Source organism: Acinonyx jubatus, chromosome X (genome assembly GCF_027475565.1).
Source record: "Acinonyx jubatus isolate Ajub_Pintada_27869175 chromosome X, VMU_Ajub_asm_v1.0, whole genome shotgun sequence".
Classification (NCBI taxonomy): domain Eukaryota; kingdom Metazoa; phylum Chordata; class Mammalia; order Carnivora; family Felidae; genus Acinonyx; species Acinonyx jubatus.
In genome coordinates, this window is record NC_069389.1 from 111,971,948 (window position 1) to 111,991,859 (window position 19,912).

The 19,912-nt window shown below is 44.3% G+C and overlaps 1 protein-coding gene across 5 annotated transcripts in view; it reads right to left on the reverse strand.

The window, feature by feature from the left end:
* Nucleotides 1–19,912, reverse strand: part of ATP11C (ATPase phospholipid transporting 11C) — a 168,896-nt gene that overhangs the window by 103,071 nt on the left and 45,913 nt on the right. Inside the window, exon 1 of one of the 5 annotated variants that reach the window (XM_027054772.2) lies at nucleotides 1,557–5,264. The exons of the other annotated variants lie outside the window; for them this stretch is intronic. Within the exon in view, the coding sequence (XP_026910573.1) occupies nucleotides 1,557–1,577 (21 nt within the window). The 5' untranslated portion in view covers nucleotides 1,578–5,264. Of the gene's footprint in view, nucleotides 1–1,556; nucleotides 5,265–19,912 lie in introns of those variants that run through there. 5 annotated transcript variants of the gene reach the window in all.

Genomic DNA, 19,912 nt, shown 5'->3' on the forward strand with positions numbered 1-19,912 from the left:
AGACTTCTATTACTTTGACTTCCATGGACATAACCTGCCATAACGTACAAGGACAAGGTATAGAAGGTCTTCAGGAGGGCCCGTCATCCAGCTAGTATGCACTATGGAACAGAGGCTAGGTCCAAGGCAAATACAATTCCAGTCAGCCAGCCATGCACTGGGCTCTTTCCCAGTCTACCTCATTTAATAATCATAAACTGGGGCAGGGTATTTTTTGCAACATTGATTTCTCTGCGAGCAGCAGAGAGAAGTATCACTGACATATATAAAGTCCCCCCACACAAAAGACTGCTGAAGTTGTCAAAGGACGTTTATACAATATTAAGATTATCCCTGTGCTTCTTGGAAGTAAAAATAAACTGCATTTTTTTTTACTTTTATTATTTTTTTTAATGTTTATTCCTTTTTGAAAGACAGAGAGAGACAGAGCACAAGCAGGGGTGGGGCAGAGACAGAGAGGGGGGACACAGAATCCGAAGCAGGCTCCAGGCTCCGAGCTGTCAGCACAGAACCCGACGCGGGGCTCGAACTCCCAGATCGCGAGATCGTGACCTGAGCCGAAGTCAGACGCTTAACCAGCCGAGCTACCCAGGCGCCCCAGAAAATAAACTGCATTTTTGAAAATAACATCTCAGTGATTAACAGATATTTTTTGTATAGTCTTTGGGAGAACAACTTGTAATGAAGCTTGCACAAAGGGTTTACTCGTAAGTGAATCAACAGCAGCATGTAACCGGCACCACTAATTCTTAGATCGCAGCTTCCAGTCTGTAAGAACGCTATCGAGAAATCAACCCCAAATCCGGATACCCTCCTGTGAGTGGAAAACAAGACTAGTAAATTCTTTCAGCAGTTTTCAGGTTGATATGCCTGTTGGTTCAACGGGCTGGGAAAGAAAGCTATTTGTTCAAATGAAACTTCAAATAAGAAGATTAACACCTAACACTCAAGAGCAGCACAGCTGTAAGGAAAATCTCTCCTTCATCAATGCTCAAAACCCATCCTAGTGAATTTCCTCCCTTCAGTTTTTGCTACCCCAAGGCTGAGACTACAGTGGATCTTTTGTGGGAAACAACTCAAACACATAACAAGTGGTCTATTTCAGCCACGAAAATCGACTTACCAAAATTTTTAGCCATTCTGATAGTACGAAAGTAGAAATGAGAAAAGTAGAAACGAGAAAAGTAGAAAGAAAGAAAGAAAGAAAGAAAGAAAGAAAGAAAGAAAGAAAGAAAGAAAGAACGAACGAACGAACAGGTTAAATGCTCTGGAGCTGACAAATAATGGATTTTTTTTTTTTAAGTGGTAATTTCCCTAGGAAAAATCCTTCTTTCTTCCTATTTCCCTTGGCTAACCGTGTTCCCGAGACTGAGAAATCTCTGGTTATCACGCAAAGAAGATGAGCCCCTGGCTCCGTCGGCCCCCCACACCTGGCCTTGCCCAGAGTACATGAGCACATTTGAAATGCCATTGCCTCCACCTGCCCCCCTCCAAGGCTACCGATCCCCCCCCCCCCCCGCCACCCTGCCAGTCAGAGGCTTTCCCCCTCATCTCACTCTTTCACCAGTCACCACCATGGCAGGTCTCTAGTCAGCAAGCAGGGGCAGACTGGAGGACACCCCAATCACTTAGCTCCTTGGTCCTCTGCATGCTACCTCCCACTGGCCTCTGAGCTGGGGTCGCACCCCAATGCAGGCGTCTCATCTCACGGGGTTGACAGGAGAACACGGGAAGGACGGAAGCGAAGGGAGTGTCCAAAGCCATGCGAGGCACACTACGTGACCACGGAAGCAGGAAGGAAGAAGGGGGGCTGCTGAAATGCAGAGACTGACTAGGGCCAGGGAGAGTTGGTCTGGGAAGATTTCCAGGTTGATGCACGTCAGAGCCTTGGGTAACTCTGGCCTCTTTTAATCCCGACTATGATCAAATTCATTTCCACGTCGATTATATATTTCACACGTGCCGTGCTACCAAACCGGAATCTGGATACAGTGACAGGATTTTACTTGTAGTCATGTACTGTGCTTGGTTTCAGGGCTTCTCTAACACAGCCTGACCTTTCCTAGTCATTCCAACTACATTTTCTACTAGTCATCCCCGGCGAGAAGGCTCCGCTCCTACCAAACTGGTCTCCCTCCTCATTTTCCACGCATCTCAGTTTATTCCCAACTGCTGTTCTCCTGGACTGAAATTACCTGCACGAGTCTCCGTGAAAGTAAACTGAAGGTTCAACTATGCCAAATTCAGCCGTCTCATCAAGAGACCCTGTAACATTCAGAGGGCTGTAGATACATAAAACTGGCAAACCTTTACATATTGGCTTCCCCCCTCAAGGTGATTAGCCATTGATTCTTAGACCTCTGTGTCTGATACTTTGAGTATACATTCGTGATTTGCTTCCTCAATAAGGATAAGCCACACCTAGGGGCGCCTGGGTGGCTCAGTCGGTGAAGCGTCCGACTTCGGCTCAGGTCATGATCTCACAGTCTGTGAGTTCGAGCCCTGCGTTGGGCTCAGTGCGGACAGCTCAGAGGCTGGAGCCTGCTTTGGATTCTGTGCCTCCCTCTCTCTCTCAAAAGTAAATAAACATTAAAAAAAAATTAATAGGATAAGCCACACCTGAGTGTGTGTTATAAAGAGATGAAGACTTCTGTAGATGGATAGAAAAATAGATGGACAGAGTGACAGGAGTACAGACAAATCAATATGACTCATCATCTGACTAAACAGCCTGGCCCCATAATCACTATACCATTTAGAGGCATTTGAGATCACCAAGGATCATCAAGCTATGAGCTGAGATGAGGATATGATTTGACCACGACTAGAGTCTCAAAGTTTAACCGTGTCATAAATATCTTCTAATGGGTGTACTTTTGATGTTCAAAATTCAGAGGCATTCTGACCTTTTCATTCTAATTACCTTCTTTCAGAGAGCCTGGAAATTACCAAGTGGTTTCAAAGTGGTTACACAGGGGCACCTCGGTGGCTCAGTCGGTTGAGCGTCTGACTTCGGCTCACGTCATGATCTCACGGTTCGTGGGTTCGAGCCTCACACCGGGCTCTGTACTGACAGCTTGGAGCCTGGAGCCCGGTTCAGACCCTTTGTCTCCCTCTCTCTCTCTGCCCCTCCCCCACTTGTGCACGCACGTGCGCTCTGCCTCAAAAATAAATAAACATTAAAAAATATACATATTCCAAAGAGATGGGGAAGGAAGAGGAGCATGCTGGCTGGGCATGTGGGTTCTGGAGCCAGATACATGGGTTCAAATTCTGGTTCTGCCACTTATTTACAAAGTGACCTTGGGCAAATTCCTTAACCACATCATGTCTCGATTTCCCTATCTATATAAATGAGGATGATGTTGGTAACTTACGAGACAATTAAGAGGCAGTGCCTTCAAACACTAAATACTCAAATGTTAGTTGCTGTTACATAGCACAGGGGAATAGGAAATTCTTTGCTGCCACTAACCTGTTGCTTCCAACACAGATAAAAAAAATGTCCACATAAAAAAATGCAATCCTAAAACAGATAACTGAAATATATCTTCAGGGTTATTATACTTGCAATACGGTGGCACAGATGAATTCAATGTGAACATTTGCGCAACCGGAATAAAAACAGAGATACAATCTTTGTAAAATGGAAGCAGAGGGAAAAAAGCATGCTTATAAAATCAAAATGATCACAAATATTTCCTTAAATGACCTATGCCACACTGACCAGATAATACTTAATGAGCACAGGAGCATAAAACAGAACAGTACATTATGACTTTACTCAGGATTTCAGTGGAACGAGAAGACCTATAGGTCATTCAAAATGCTTGCAAAAAGAACTAAAGCGAATTTCAAAAGGCTCCTCAAAGGTTATGATAAATGACTCAGCTTAGGGTTGGAATTCAGGGAGTATCAGAGAGTGGGAGGGCTCTGGCTGAGGCACTAGGTTGAAAGCAGAAATAAACAGCAAGTGTAATCAAATGTCCACAACGACGAAATAGCACAAGGCTGGGTGCTGAGAGTGACAGGAAAGCACATATGCAGGCAGACAGGGTGAGAAAACGTCCCATCCCGGGAAGAAGGTCCTCAGAAGCAGTGAGCTGCTGGGGACACAGACAGGGCCACAAGGTTAGACCTGGAAACAGCCGGCCTCTGACATTCACCTTCTACTGCCCTTTCAAACCAGGTCAATTAATATGTGCAAAGGGAAGACCCCCAAAACCAAAGCCCTGTCCTTTTCTAGAAGTGAAACAAGTATTTAAAGAGCATCAGAAGAGCTGAGAGCACAGTGATGACCATCATTCCTATGCTAAACATGGAGGCTCTTTCAACAGAAGCCTCATGCTTCACCCTGTTTTCCCATTCACAAAATGTGGCTCCCGGTGAACGGGGGGGGGGGGGGGCACTACGGGGCACAATGCAATCAGGAATCAGGAATCCCTCCAGAGCTTAGATTTAGAGAAACCGCCAGAAATAGTTCTGCTTTCCTGTTAATGTGTTTAACAGTTGATCTTTGTGAATCTTTGGAATCGCTTTTAAAACATGCTTATGCTTGCCAAGCAGGCAGTCCCATTCATCTTTGATATGTGTGAATGGATTTGCTTTGCGAATAATTAAGTTCAAGAAAGAAACTCCGACAGCAAGATGAAAGTTGTAGGCCACTCCGGATTGCTCAGGCCGTGTGATAATCTCTATCATATAAACGTCACTACGAACCTTCTAATTTTAATGTGCTCTTCCAAAAGTAAGATTATCTTATATATTTATACTTAAAGGTTCATAGTAAAGGACTGTACATCGCTTGACCTCAGCCTCTAGCTGTTACCTGGTATATTATATGACAAACAGGAGAAAGATTTACCTTCTTAAATAATACCCCCCACCCCCAAGAATTCCTAAACAGCTACATTGTACAATTTTGTGGTATCTGTGGCTATAAATCTCCCTAATAATCACCACTGGACCTGGGTTAGTAGACTGAAGTCTACCTGATAATCAGGATTAAAGAGCTAATCAAAACTGGCTTTGTAAATGTTGAAGTAAAGTTGAGTTCAGTAAATGTGGCATAATGCAATCCACCAGGTAACTCGTAAGATTTACTTTTGCCATCATTCTTTCTGTTTTCTTTGTAAATAGATAAATGGATATTTATTTAGATGAATAAACACCCAACCACCCAATTGCTATAGTGAAAACAGGATTTGGGCTCTGAGGGTGACCATAAAACACTATGAAGAGACTTCTTCATTTACTCCCAGGAATAAACATTTAAAGCTTGATTAAAAAAAAAAAACGTCACTGCGAGGTGATGGATATGTCAGTGAATCTCATTGTGGTAATCATGTGTGTATATATATATATATATATATATATATATATATACACACATATATATATACACACACATATATATGTATGTATATGTGTATATGTGTATATGTATATGTGTATATATATATCTCTTTTTTAATCATCACGTTGTAAGCCTTCAATTTACACAATGTTATATGCCAACCAAATTTCAATACAGTGGGGGAAAAAATTAAATGTGAAAGTAACACAAAGTATACCAAAACTAAGGATTTTGGCTACACTTCTAAAACAACATGTTTATCGTTACAATTTGTAATTCGAACAAAGCGGACTCACGGTAGTTAAATAAAATGAACGTCAGGGTTTGGGGCAAGAAACACATCAACTCGAACTCTAGTCAGGCTCAGACCCAGACACCAACTGAGGAGGTTAAGGGCTGGTGGGAGGTTCTCCCTTGGCACTCTGGGCTACTCGCCTGGCATCTCCTGCAGATGTCTTTATCCCCCCAAACTTGGCAACCTCCAAACCAATTAGTCCAACCCAGGTCTCCCACCCAACTGCCCATCCTCATGCTGCTACTACTTGGCCCTTTTCTCCACCTCCTGCCCCTGGAGTCCACTGTTCCCCTTCCTTCCCTCTCTCCTAACCCACTGATTAAACTGAGGGCTACCCACTCCGCCATCCTGGTTAATCACAGTCTACACCCTTAACATCAGGAAACCTTCCCTACAAATACTTGCCTTCCCTAAGACTTGGCTTGCTTTCTCTTTTGAATAGAACCATGTTTCATTGACAAGTTAGGGCCACGACGGACAGCTTCCAGAACAGAAAGAAGACCGTCCCAAGGCGATGGAGTTTAAACTTGCGGCAGCCAGGTTAAATATTCCTCCTCACCCTCTCTCAGCACGATCCGCTCCAATCCTCTCCTAATCCTTCTCAAGGGCAGCCAGGTCCTCACGGGCCTCAGAAAACTCTCCTTCCTCCACGCCCTCGTCCACACTGCAGTGAACAAAGGCACGCCTGGCATACGTTAAAGTCAAGCTTGCAGTTCAGGGGAACCCAGGCCTCATCAATGGCTGAGGTGCTGCTCAGTGGGCACATGGCCCGCTGCATTTTGGGACACCTGGCTCTCTTCTGAAGACTCTTTCCCAGAGGGGTATGAGTCAACCTCTCTCGCCTCCTGTGGCTTAAACAGGCCATTAATCCAACCTCATGAAAAGTCCTCCCTTTGGGCTCACGCCATGTGGAGATACAAGCTTTCTCGCCTCTCCTCGTTATGGATATCATGTCTCCTGGACGTTTCCCTTCGTCTGGGTCATTGGCAGCCTTTCCATCCCATCTCCTGCCATCATCCTATGAAATTTTAATGTTCATGTGAACAATGTACTCCATATTCCTTTCATAGTTCTTGGACTTCCTTATCTCTAGTGACCTTCATCATTTCTATCTATCATCTCTGGTCACATAGTGATATCGACTGGAGACTTTGAAATTTAGCCTTCAGTCCTTATTCTCTAGGCCAACTCTTGCCACACCCTTAGAAATTCCATAGTTCACATGGACAACTCACCCAGAAACCTAGATTTTCAAGTCCCACGCTTGTGCTCCGAGGATCTTCATCTTTGCTCTTCTTTAGCCAACTATGCTTTGGTGACGGACTGGGATTTGTTATCGCCTACTGTTTCACCTCTGACACCTCAAAGAACAGCAGCTCTCTCTCGCTCTCTCTCCTTCTCTCCCCCCTCTCAGCTTTTCAGCTCTTTCACTCGCACTACAAAAACACTCTTTAAAAACCTCTAGTCTCTTGATCCCACCCTGTTTCTCAAACTCCTTCCTTTCACTTCCCTATGAAGTCTGAACATCGTGCTGACTCGTGGAACCTATTCTCTCACTAGCTCCCTCAATTCTTTCCCAAAGTGGCCTTCTGCCATAATTCACCTACAAAGCCCTACATCTAGGACCAATCTCAGAAACTGCTTTCTCTACTCCCGCAAGAAGGAAGCAGAGAACAGGTTTGATGAAACCACACTAACGTGAAGAATGATGCCGTTACAAATTCCTCGGGGTCATTCCACAAACTTAGGTGTTGTTCATCCCACTCTCCACTTACACTCGACATCCAAAGCTCCATGACTCCTCAAGCCCCCTGCCACACTCCTCTCTATGTGGGTGAGCTTGCTCCTATATCCCTTAAAAAACTCACGGTCAACTGGTGGGCCTTTCTTCACATTTCCTTGTGCGTGCACATCAACTGTTTCCCTCGTTCCAGAAGACAGGACCTCTTCGCCTGTTCAACACCGCTAATGAGCTTCCCCCTATGTTCCTGATCTCCATGTTCCCATCTTTTGGCACCAATGATGATCCCATCTCCCCTATGTTGTCAGCTGCTTCACATCCACTCTATCTCCCCCTGGTTCCTTAACTTTAAGGTCCTTATTTTTCTCAAACACAAACACACTTTCCTTGATAGAGAACCCGCTTTCACCCTTACCTCACTCCTGCCCTACAAAGGCCCAGTATTCAAAGTAAAGCTCCTTTCAAGCCTGGGTGGCTTGGTCAGTGGAGCCCTCAAGTTTTTTTTTTTTTTTTTAATGTTTTGTTTTTGAGAGGGAGAGAGAGAGAGAGAGGGAGAGAAAATGAGCGTGGGGGAGGGGCAGAGAGAGACCCAGAATTCAACGCAGGCTCCAGGCTCTGAGCCGTCACCACAGAGCTCCATGCGGGACTTGAACCCACAAACCGTGACATCACGACCTGATCTGAAATCGGACACGTAACCTACTGAGCCAGCCAGGCGCCCTGAGGGTCTGACTCTTGATTTGGGCTCAGGTCATGATCCCAGGGTTATGGGATTGAACTCCACCCATGTCAGGCTCCGCACTGAGCATAGAGCCTGCTTGAGATTCTCTCTCTTTTCTCTTTCTTTGTCCCCCCTCTCCCCAGCTCGTGCTTTCTCTCTCTCTCTCTAAAAAAAAAAAAAAAAAAAAGTAAAGCTCCTTTAGGGCAGGGATTTGGGGTTTGTTTTGATCACTGGCACATGGTAGGAGCTCAAGTACTCATTGAATGACGCTTTCTCTCACCTTCTCTTCCTTCTCTCAGCCTGCTGTCCGGAAGCTGCTTCCTGCCCCCATACTCCCACAGCTCTAACTTGCCAGATTGAATGGACACGTCCGTATTTAAGCTTTCTAATACTGACACTAGTAAACTGTCATCTCCTTAGTGCTTTCTCCTTTGCTTCCAGAACATCGCACCTTCTCTTACCTCTCTAGACATTCCTTTTAAGTCTCCCTTGCCAAATCTGCTTGTCCGGCCCCCACACTAAACGACCACAGGTTGGTGTTTCCCTGGATTCAGTCCTCAGCTATGTCTTTCACTACTCTGTGTGCTCTTGCTAAGTAACCTAATCCACATGAGTGGCTTTAACTATCATCTACATGCTAGCACCGAACAAGCTGTCTGTCTTTAGTCCGGACTTCTCTTCTGAGCTCTACAGACATAGAAAACAATGACAACCACTGGCATTTTTAAAAATGTTGATATTTATTTATTTTTGAGAGAGAGAGAGAGAGAGAGAGAGAGAGAGAGAGAGGGAGGCAGGCAGGAGGAGACAGAGGGAGACAGACAGAATCCCAAGCAGGCTCTGCACTGTTGGTGCCGAGCCCAATGTGGGACTCGATCTCACAACCATGAGATCATGACCTGAGCAGAAGTCGGACGCTTAACTGACTGAGCCACCCAGGCACCCCAGCACTGGCATTTTTGAGGGCTTACATTCCAAAGCACAATTCTAAGCTGCTTCTATGTACTTACTCACCACGTAAAGGTGAGGGAGTCAAGGCAGAGAACGGAAAGCAACTTGCTCAAGGTCACATAGCCAGCTAGCAAGCAGTGGAGCTGGTAAAAGAGGACCATGAGTACTTTTTAAAACAACAGCTTTATGGGTATAATTCACATATCATAGAATTCATTTGTTTAATGATGCAATAGTTTTCAGTATGTTCACAATGTGCAACCATCCTCACAATCTAATTTTCGACCATTTTCATCATCCTAAAAAGAAACCTGGTACCCTTTCATTAGTAGTCACTGACACGAGTACTTTTTAAAAAAAGGAATCTCTACACCCAACATGGCTCGAACTCAGCACTCCGAGATCAAGAGTTGCGTGCTCTTTCGGGGGCGCCCGGGTGGCTCAGTCAGTCGAGCGTCCGACTTCGGCTCAGGTCATGATCTCACGGTTCGTGAGTCCGAGCCCTGCATGGGGCTCTGGGCTGATGGCTCGGAGCCTGGAGCCTGCTTCGGATTCTGTGTCTCCCTCTCTCTGCCCCTCCCCTGCTTGCGCTGTCTGTCTGTCTCTCTCTCTCTTTCAAAAATAAACATTAAAAAAAATTGTTTTAATGTACATATATCAGCTGTCACAATAATAAAGATTATTTTTATGTGTTTTCAAGGGAGCTTTCTACCAGGATTCGATTTACGTGTATGCTACACCAAACCCAAAGAAGAAAGAGCTACATATTCCTAAAACTAGACAAATATTGCAGCCTTAATGTGCTACCGGGAGGCAGCCACACTCAATCCTCACAGGAATAACAGTAAAAAGGAGAGTATCTTTAGTAGACTGAAAAATGACCTCTCCTTACAGACACAATTTTACACGACACGTGTCTAGTTACATGAAAAATGAAACCGATTGTTTAAAGCCAGGGAGTCTATAAATGGCAATTATCAACCGCATACATGACACAAATGAAAAGAAACTGCTTAAAAGAATAAAATGAAAAAGGCTTTTTCCAAACGGAGGCGTTCATCAGCCTTCTAATGAGTGTAATTAGAGAATGTATTTCCATGCTGTTCCAGGTGGAAAGATACAACATGAGTAAAACTGCCCTGCTGACGCTCCTTGCCCAGGGACTGCAGAGCACGAATGCGTTATTTCCGATCTAATGTGCCATTTGAAGACTCGGGAGAGACCAAGAAAGAAAAAGAAGTAAGATAGGTATGTAGTTTTTAAGCGATAGGAGGAAAGAACAACCACTAAAGAAAAGCAGCAGCATCTAATTTTATGGAACAATTCTTTCAAACGTCTTGTTTCGCGTTCTTCCCTTTCATATAGACTGTGCCTCGTTTGAGGTTCAAAATGCATTACTTTAAAGTTAATCAGATTCAGATCCCACAGCTCCTAATGATCTTGAAACCATCATTGGTGTAAAAGGGTAGCTCTTTATTCCCATCTGGGATGAAGTATGATAAGGATGAACTCATCTATCAGAGACCTGTAGACATGTTGTTCAATTTAACAATCATTAACTGAGCACCTACTATGCCCTAGTTTCCACACTGAGTGCTGGAGACTAGAGAGGAAGAAGACAGAATCCCTTACCTCACAGGTAAGTAGGGGAGGAGACATATATCTAAGGGAGGCAGAATATCAGACTATAAGTAGCACAGCATGGATTGAACAAGACTACTCTGTTTTTAGACCAAGTTTCGACCCCAAATTTTGTTCTAAAAAACATGGTCAACCCAGCTGCAAAAGCCATGTGAGTCACGGCAGAAAGAGACTGTTCCAGAGGAAATTGAGAGGGGGGGAAAGGGTAAATCTGAGAAAGCATGATGGTATTCCTTCACTCACTAACTCAACCATTCCAGATAGCTGAAGATTAAGTACCTGCTATCTGGCAGGTTCAGAAGATATAAAGAAGAATGAGATGCTGTCTAATCTTCCAAGGCAGTCTCGATTTAGTGAGCACAGGAAACAGTGATACTGCAGGCTGACAAATGGAGGTAATGATGATGATGACCATATTTAGCATCTAGTAAAGATCTCCCGTGTGCCAGGTACTGTCCCGTGTACTTCATTCTATTAACTAATTTACCCCTTCTGACAAACCTATGATGGAGGTAGCTATTAGTTCCCCCATTTTATAGATGAGGCAACTGAAGCACAAAGAGGTTACAGTAAAACCTCTGTTTGGGAGCATAATTCGTTCCGGAAACATACTTGTCATCCAAAGCACTCGTCTATCAAAGCGAATTTCCCCATAAGAAATAACGGAAACTCAGATGATTCGTTCCACAACCCAAAAATAGTCATATGAAAATGATTACAATCCTGTCACAGAATACAAAATAACAAAGAAAATACAAGTTAACCTGCACTTCCCTTTGAAAACTTTCGTGGCTGGTGTGAGGGAGACCAGAGAGAGGAGGGTTATCGTGTAGGACGACTTTCACTATCACGAATGGATGTTGCCTACAGTAGAGGATTAATAAACTCTGGTCTTATACCGTATTTAATGTACGTGGCGATAAGGCAGCAGAGCAAAGGGTCTCTCTCTGCAGGCAGCCTGACCTAGAAAGAAGCAAAGCATCCTAAGCTTACTCTTGTCTGGATAAGCAAAGGACTGTCCGTAGGGGCCTTGAAGGGACAAAAGATACACTAGGGCCAGCTGTGGGCACCTTCCAACGTTCTGAAAAATCACGGATCTCTGCCAAACACTGCACCTGAGACCAAGCATCTGAGCATGGGAGACAATCACCCACAATCCCGCAGAGAGAGACACACACACACACACACACACACACAAAGAAGAACCGTTGGCTCAGTTGTGATCATGTGACATCCAGTGTCATGCACTACTCGTTATTGTAAGACATCGCTCGTTTATCAAGTTGAAATTTATTAGAGACGTTTGCTCGTCTTGTGGAACCCTCACAGAACAAGTTACTCGCAATCCAAGGTTTTACTGGCTGTGACTTATCCTCGGCCGGGTCGGCTAGAGAAGAACAGAGCCAAGATTTGCACGATGACAAACTGACTCAAGCTTAAAACCTTAACCCCAATACCACGCTGTCTTCAACAAATGCCTAAGTCAAGATCCTGTATATCCTGGATAATCAGCATCGCCGCAGAGCTATAAAGTAGGTTTCATCAGCCCCAATTCAGAAAGGAGGAAACTGAGGGGCAGAGGAGATCACTAAATCGCCCCAAGTCTTCCGGCCACGTAGCAGAGCCACAGTACAAATTCAAATCGGCGCTAAATCTCTTTCAGCGTTAGAGACGCCAGCTCTAACCACGCTGGAAAAGTAAACCACCACGCAGATCGTTCTTCCAGAGGAACAGCGTGACACCGAAAACATACTAGTTGTACAAATGCCTCGGGCACACAGTACCTTGGGGAGTACCTGGTGCAGCCTCTGCGTCTGCATTAAACAGCTTCCACAGAAACTAGTCATTCTCCAGGACCAGCAATACACCCTGCACTTTGATTTGCTCTGATAAGAACAGACACCCCCCGGGGAGGGGGAGTAGAAGACAGGCTGAAGGGTTGACATTCCGATGTAGTTGGCAGTGTGCTTGGGTCTGCCGTGGTTACACTGTGTGCCATGCGGCCACTTGTTCGGGGACGAGGCTTCTAAGTTACCTGGGGACTTTAATTTCAAAGTGATTTTACCTATGAATTCTACCACTTAGGAAAACAGATTTGTTCGCATCATTCCCGGGAAGCATGTAAAAAAACATGCTAGGAAGGTTTTATGTTTTTATTTTTATTATTACTAAAAACTTTTTTTTTGATGTTTATTTGTTTTTGAGAGAGGGAGAGAGAGAGAGACTGATCCAGAGTGTGAGTGGGGGAGGGGCTGAGAGAGAGGGAGACACAGAATCCGAAGCAGGCTCCAGGCTCTGAGGTGTCCGCACAGAGCTCGACGCGGGGCTCGAACCCACAAGCTGGGCGATCATGACCTGAGCCGAAGTCAGACACGTAACCGATGGAGCCACCCAGGTGCCCCACTAGGAAGATTTTATTAATGGAAAATGCAATGTTTCCAAAAATTGTTGAAACCACAAGAAAAAATTCCTCAACGTATTCTTAAAGAAAAAGTTATTAGCAAAAAAAGTATTTTAGAATAACAAACATATGTAACCAAGTTGAGGATTCTTTGCATATCAAAAATAATTCTGTAGTTACATTACATAAAATGAATCACAGTGTATGTGTGATATAAATACTAAAGTAGTTTTAGACCTATTAATTTTTACTGTACACATCCAACATACTTTCCAGTATGTTTTTAGGATTTAACTTCTTACAAATAGGGTTACAAGTTTTTTAACTTTAAGAAACGCAAGGTTGGAGGGGGGGAACACCTGGGTGGCTCAGTCGGTTAACCATCTGACTCCTGGTTTCAGCTCAGGTCATGATCTCACGGTTCGTGGGTTTGAGCCCCACTTCGGGCTCTACACTGGCAGCGTGGAGCCTGCTTGGGATTCTCTCTCTCTCTGCCCCCCCCACCCCAATAACTAACTAAATAAAAACTCAAAAAAAAAAAAAATAGCAAGGTTGTTTTTACTTTGTGCCAATTTTTGACAAGTAGCCCAAACTTGCCATTCAGGACAGATTAGCAACCTTTGGGATGAACAACAATGGTATGATTTCTTACCGGAGTATGTCACAGGATACAGACACTGGGGGGGTCAAAAACACCTTGGGCCACAACCCTAGCTCTGCCTCTAATTAGCAAGGTATGTCATATTTTGGCAGGCTACTTAACCACTCTGTTTTCCTCTATGTAAATTGGAGCTGTACTGTATTCCTAAAAGGATTAAACAAAATAACACACATACAGTGCCTGACCCATACATAGTTGGCACTCAGTAAGTGTTCATTTCTATCACCACCACCCACGTCTCCATTTTCTGGGGAGAAAAAAATTAAATACTACTTTTGCCAGATGGAGCTTAGTACACACACAGTTCCACTTTCCAAAATACCAAGATGAATAGTTTTCTGCCTTTTCAGCTTCGGGTTTCAGGAAAAAGAGTGTTTGGCCATCCTGGGCACATGCCAGTCTTTACAAGCCTGGAACAGTTTCTTTCCTACCTGCGAAAGACGGAGGGCTCTGAAGTTGGTGAGAATAAAGCAAGGGGTTAAAAAGGGTCTCTAACGGAACAGAGCCACCAGCCCAGAGCCAGCCTGGAATACCACGACAGCATCAGTATTCCTCCAAAACGGAAAGGGCTCCTAATCTCAGACTCTGAGTGGGCTTACTATTCTCATGAAAGTCAAAGTTCGACGGTTCCCCTTTTCGCCTAAAATGTTCACGGTATTCCTTGAGGTAGTCGCATATCTAAGTTAAGCACAAGCTGCGACAGTAATCATTAAAAATCCCAAACACTAATATGCGGAAGATAAGAGAGTTTGATAAATCTGTTTAAATGCCACTCAAACGTTTATTTCACCAGGAACGACCCGATACCTTCAAGTGTACAATACTAGACCAAGCTTTGGAAACGCAAAGACACACGTGCAGCTGTACTAAGTATCGGGAAGGCCAGCACCCTGAGAGAGGAGTAACGACAGCGAATGCTTACTGAGCATTGACTATCTACCAGGTTCTCCTGTAAGATGCTATACAGACCTATTTAATCTTCATGACAGCTTTGTAGTAAAAATGACTATTAGCCCCGTTGTACAGAAAAGGAGACCGAGGCACAGAGTGATCAAGTAACCTGTCCGCGGTTACACAGATAAAAAGTCACGAGTAGAACTTCCCTCGTGGAGCTGCTGTTCTAGTGCGAGCAGACAGACAATAAACGAGAAGGAAAATATATAGTAATAGCGCTAAGGAGAGCAGTAAATCAAAGAAGAAAAGTGTTGGGGGGCGGTCACAATTTCGAAGGCGGCCTCCCTGAGGAGACATCATGACTAAAGAAGGGACTCCCCACCTTGCTCACACACAGACACGAAGAAACCAAATGAAGATTTCCCCCGTGGCGATAGTCTCTAAAAACTCCAGAGGCAGCAGTGAAGACAGGCACTCACATAGATCATTATAATCCGGTGATGAATGTGAATTAATAATGAAGAGCTACAGGGAAGAGGGGGCAAAAAGGGTGCCTGACTCAAACCCAATTAGGGGTAGGCAACAACTTCCTGAATGTGATGCCCGAAGCAAGTCGTACAAAGATGAGCAGGGGTTTAGACTGAGAAGAGGGCAGATCTAGCAGAGGATGCGGCATGTGCAAAGGCCCAGGGGCAGGAGATGGCATGGAATGATTGAAGGATCTACAGGAGTTGTCCTGTTGCTGAAGGAAAACGTGTAAGGAGAATGGCAAGAGGCAAGGCAGGACAGGGACCAAGCAGTCTACAGTGCGGATGGCGGCACACGTTCCCCTCCAGCAGGTACGGCTGAAGGACTGGACCACAGGCTGCCGCTGCGAGCATGGGAGAGTGAACGGGAGTTATTGGAGCAAAGCACAGACAGGACTTGGAGGTCTAGTGCTGGGAAGACAGTAAATGAGGATACCATCCACTCAACCAGGGAAGGCAGGAGGACCAGAGCTGGGAACGGAGGTGACGAGCCGTTCTGGACGTAGCGCTGCTTCTGGGGAGCCTAAAGGAAAGCCCAAGGGACCTCTTCAGTAGGCAGCCCCAAATACCGGTCCAGGGCTTAGGGGAGGACTGGGGCGGTGATAAGGTCGATGTATTCTTCATCTGCTTACATTTAGCAACTGGGGGCATGACTTTGCAGATCCCCCACAAAAAGAGAGTCAAGGACAGATCTTTTTTTTTTTTTTCTTCTTCTAATAATACTATCGTCAAATTGGCTGACATACAGTGTGTAAAGTGCGCTCTTGGTTTTGGGGGTAGATTCCTGTGGTTCATCCCTTAGATACAACACCCAGTGCTCATCCCCACAGGCGCCCTCCTCAATGCCCATCACTCCCTTTCCCCTCTCCCCCACCCTCCATCAACCTTTAGATTGTTCTATGTATTTAAGAGTCTCTGATGGTTTGCCTCCCTCCCTCGCTGTGACTATATTTTTTCCCCTTCCCCTCCTCCATGGTTTTCTGTTAAGCTTCTCAAGATCCACATACGAGTGAAAACATAGGATATCTGCCTTTCTCTGACTTGTTTCACTCAGCATAATACCTAAGGACAGACCTTGAAGGAACAATATTTTAAGGGTCTTCTGTGGTTTTATAACCTGGACAATATAAACAACCTACACATTTAAGATGTATATAATTCAGTGGTCTATAGTATGTTCAAAGTCGGGCAACCATCACCATGATTCAGTTTCATAACATTTTCATGCCCTATAATAAACCTCTGTAAACCATTACACTCACTCCCCGCCACTGACCCCCTAAACCCCAGCGAATCAATAATTTACTTTCTGGGGCGCCTGGGTGGCTTGGTCGGTTAAGCGTCTGACTTCGGCTCAGGTCATGATCTCGCAGTTGACGAGTTCGAGCCCCGCGTCGGGCTCTGTGCTGACTGCTCAGAGCCTGGAGCCTGTTTCAGATTCTGTGTCTCCCTCTCTCTCTGTCCCTCCCCTGTTCACAGTCTGTCTCTGTCTCAAAAATAGACGTTAAAAAAAAAAGAAAATTTACTTCCTGCCTATTCTGAGCCTTTTGTATAAATGGAATCATACACTGGGTGGTCTTTTGTGTCTGACTTCTTTCACTTAGTGTAATGTTTTCAAGGTCCATCCATGTTGTGGCATGTATCAATACTTTGTTCCTTTCTATGGATGTACAGTACCCATTGTATGGATGTACCACATTTTCTTTAGGTATGCATTCATGGGTTGGTGGACATTTAGGTTGTTTTCACCTTTTGGCTACTATGAATAATGCTGTTATGAACATCTGTGTACCAGTTTTTGTATGGACAGGTTTTCACTTCTCTTGGGCATACACCCGGGAGTAGAACAGCTGGGTCCTAGGGTAATTTCATGATTAACTTTTTTTATTAAAAACATTTTTTTTTTAAGTTTATTTCTTTTGAGAGACAGAGAGAGCAGAGGAGGGGCAGAGAGAGAGGGAGAGAGAGAATCCCAGGCAGGCTCTGTGCTGTCAGCATGGAGCCCAGTGCGGGGCTTGAACTCACTAACTGTGAGATCATGACCTGAGCCGAAACCAAGAGTCAGACACTTAACCGGCTGAGCCACCCAGGTGCCCCTAAAAACACTTTTTAAAATGTTTATTGTGGAGGGGGTTTATTGCGGGGGGGGGGGGGGGGGGAGGGAGGCAGAAAATCCCAATCAGGCTCCTTGTTGTCAGCACAGAGCCTGACACAGGACTCGATCCCATGAACTGTGAGATCCTGACCTGAGCTGAAACCAAGAGTGAAATGCTTAACCAACTGGGCCACCTAGGTGCCCCATCACGATTAACCTTTTTAAGGAACGACCAAACCATTTTTCGCAACGGTTACACCATTTTGCATTCCAAATAACAATGTAGGTGGGTTCCAATGCCTACGCATCCCCACCAGCATTACTTCTTTCCCTTTTTTCTTCTAAACGGTAATCCTAGTGGGCACGAAACAGCGTCTCGTTGTAGTTTTGATGTGCACTTCCTGAACAACTAACGATGTTGAGCACTTTCTCGTGTTCGCTGGCCAGTCGTAGATCCTCTTTGGAGAAATGTCTATTAAAATCCTTTGCTCAGTTTCCGATTGGACTATTTGTCTTTTTGTTGTCGAACACACACTGTTCTGGAGGCTTCACTCTGATGCTTACTACCTGTGGGACCTTGCACAAGTCATTTAACCTTTTCCTAATCTGTTACCTCATCTGCACATTGGGAACAATTTATACCGATCCCCTAGCGTTGTGAGGATTGTATATGACAATGTTAGTAATCATTAAATGACAGCTATTATTGTTCAAAAGAGTATTTAAACGCATTTTTAGATACCTATGTTCAAGTGTGTAATGGTCTTCATTCTTACCGTTCCAAAAGTTCTTTTTACACTGATTTCAAAATTATGAACTCTCAAATAGAACTATCAAAATGTAAACTTTTAATAACATCGTTAGTCCAACTTTTAAAAATAGCTTGTGTGATTCTACAAACAAGAGTAAAGAAAGACGTAGGGCTGTCTGGGTGGCTCAGTTGGCTTAAGCATCCAAATTCAGTTCAGGTAATGATCTCACAGTTCGTGGGTTTGAGCCTCACACTGGGCTCTCTGCTGTCAGCACGGAGCCCTCTTGGGATCCTCTGTCTCCCTCTCTCCCTGCCCCTCCCCCGTCCATGCTTTCTCTCTCAAAAATGTATAAACGTTAAAAAAAAAAGTAAATAAAAATGTAAAAGGATGTTTAATAGCACTGTTTATAACAGTAAAAACATTAACTAAATGAATCCAAGTGTCTCTCAGGAAAGTACTGTTTAAACTAACTACGGAATATCCAAATAATGGACTACTGTGCAACTGTTAAAATACAGGAGTGGCCTGATATGTACCAATATGAAATCATCTCTAACGTGTATCAGGTGAAAAAGCAAATTGAAAAATATGATACTTTGAATGATACCAACCATACATAAAAAAAATCTATGTTACGTGCATGTGTGTGTTTATGCTCACACAAACATGAAAATAATCTGAACACCTAGACAAGAAATCTAACAGTGGTGCCAAGCTTTTTATACCTTCTAGTTTTAAAAATGTTTCGGGGTGCCTGGGTGGCTCATTCGGTTAGGTGTCTGACTTCTGCTCAGGTCATGATCTCACAGTCCGTGGGTTCGAGCCCCACAGTGGGTTCTGTGCTGACCGCTCAGAGCCTGAAGCCTGCTTCGGATTCTGTGTCTCCCTCTCTCTCTGGCCCTCTGCTCATGCTCTGCCTCTCTCTGTCTCAAAAATAAATAAAAACATTTGAAAAAAATTTAAAAATGTTTAACCACAGGGCACCTGGGTGGCTCAGTCAGTTAAGCCTTTGACGTGATTTTGGTTCAGGTCACGATCTCCCAGACTGTGAGACAGAGCCCCATGTCGGGCTCTGCGCTGACGAGGAGTCTGCTTGGGATTCTCTCTCCCTCTCTCTCTGTCCCTACCCTGCTCATGCTCTCTCTCTCAAAATGAATAAATATTTTTAAAATGCTTAACCGCATATAATACTTTGCAATTAACAACACTGATTATTGACTGCCAATCAATTTTGTCTCAATCACATCTGTCCTAGTTATATAAGATACAAATGAAAGAGACAGACCCTAGATGAAATCACTGTTATTAATTTTTAGGATAAAAATTGATCTAAATTTTGTGTTACTAATAAAGTACACTTTAGTCCCTGCTTGGCTGACACAACTTGAGTGCTTTAAGACAATCCAAGGAATTAAAATCCAGGTGTGACATCTTTAAACAACTAAAAATGGATTTTGTCCACAATAACTTTCGAAACAACTGCATCTGAAATGAGCAACAGTAAACTTGATGTAAACGAAGACTCACCAAAACACCGGGTAAAAATCCAACTTTATAACAGTTCCTATAATCTACCAAATACTCCCCCCCCCCCGTAGGTTTCGCGTGGTTCTTTTTTTTCTTTAACTTTTTAAAAAGTTTATTTATTTATTCTGAGAGAGACCGTGACTGCGCAAGCAGGGGAGGGGTAGAGAGAGACAGAGAGACAGAGAATCCCAAGCAGGCTCTGCACTGCCAGTGTAGAGCCTGACGCGGGGCTCGCACCCATGAAGCAGTAAGATCATGACCTGAGCTGAACCACGAGTCTGATGGTCAACCGTACTGGTACTGCCCGCCGATCTGCTCTACAATTTTCAAAGAAATTTGTACTTTCAGGA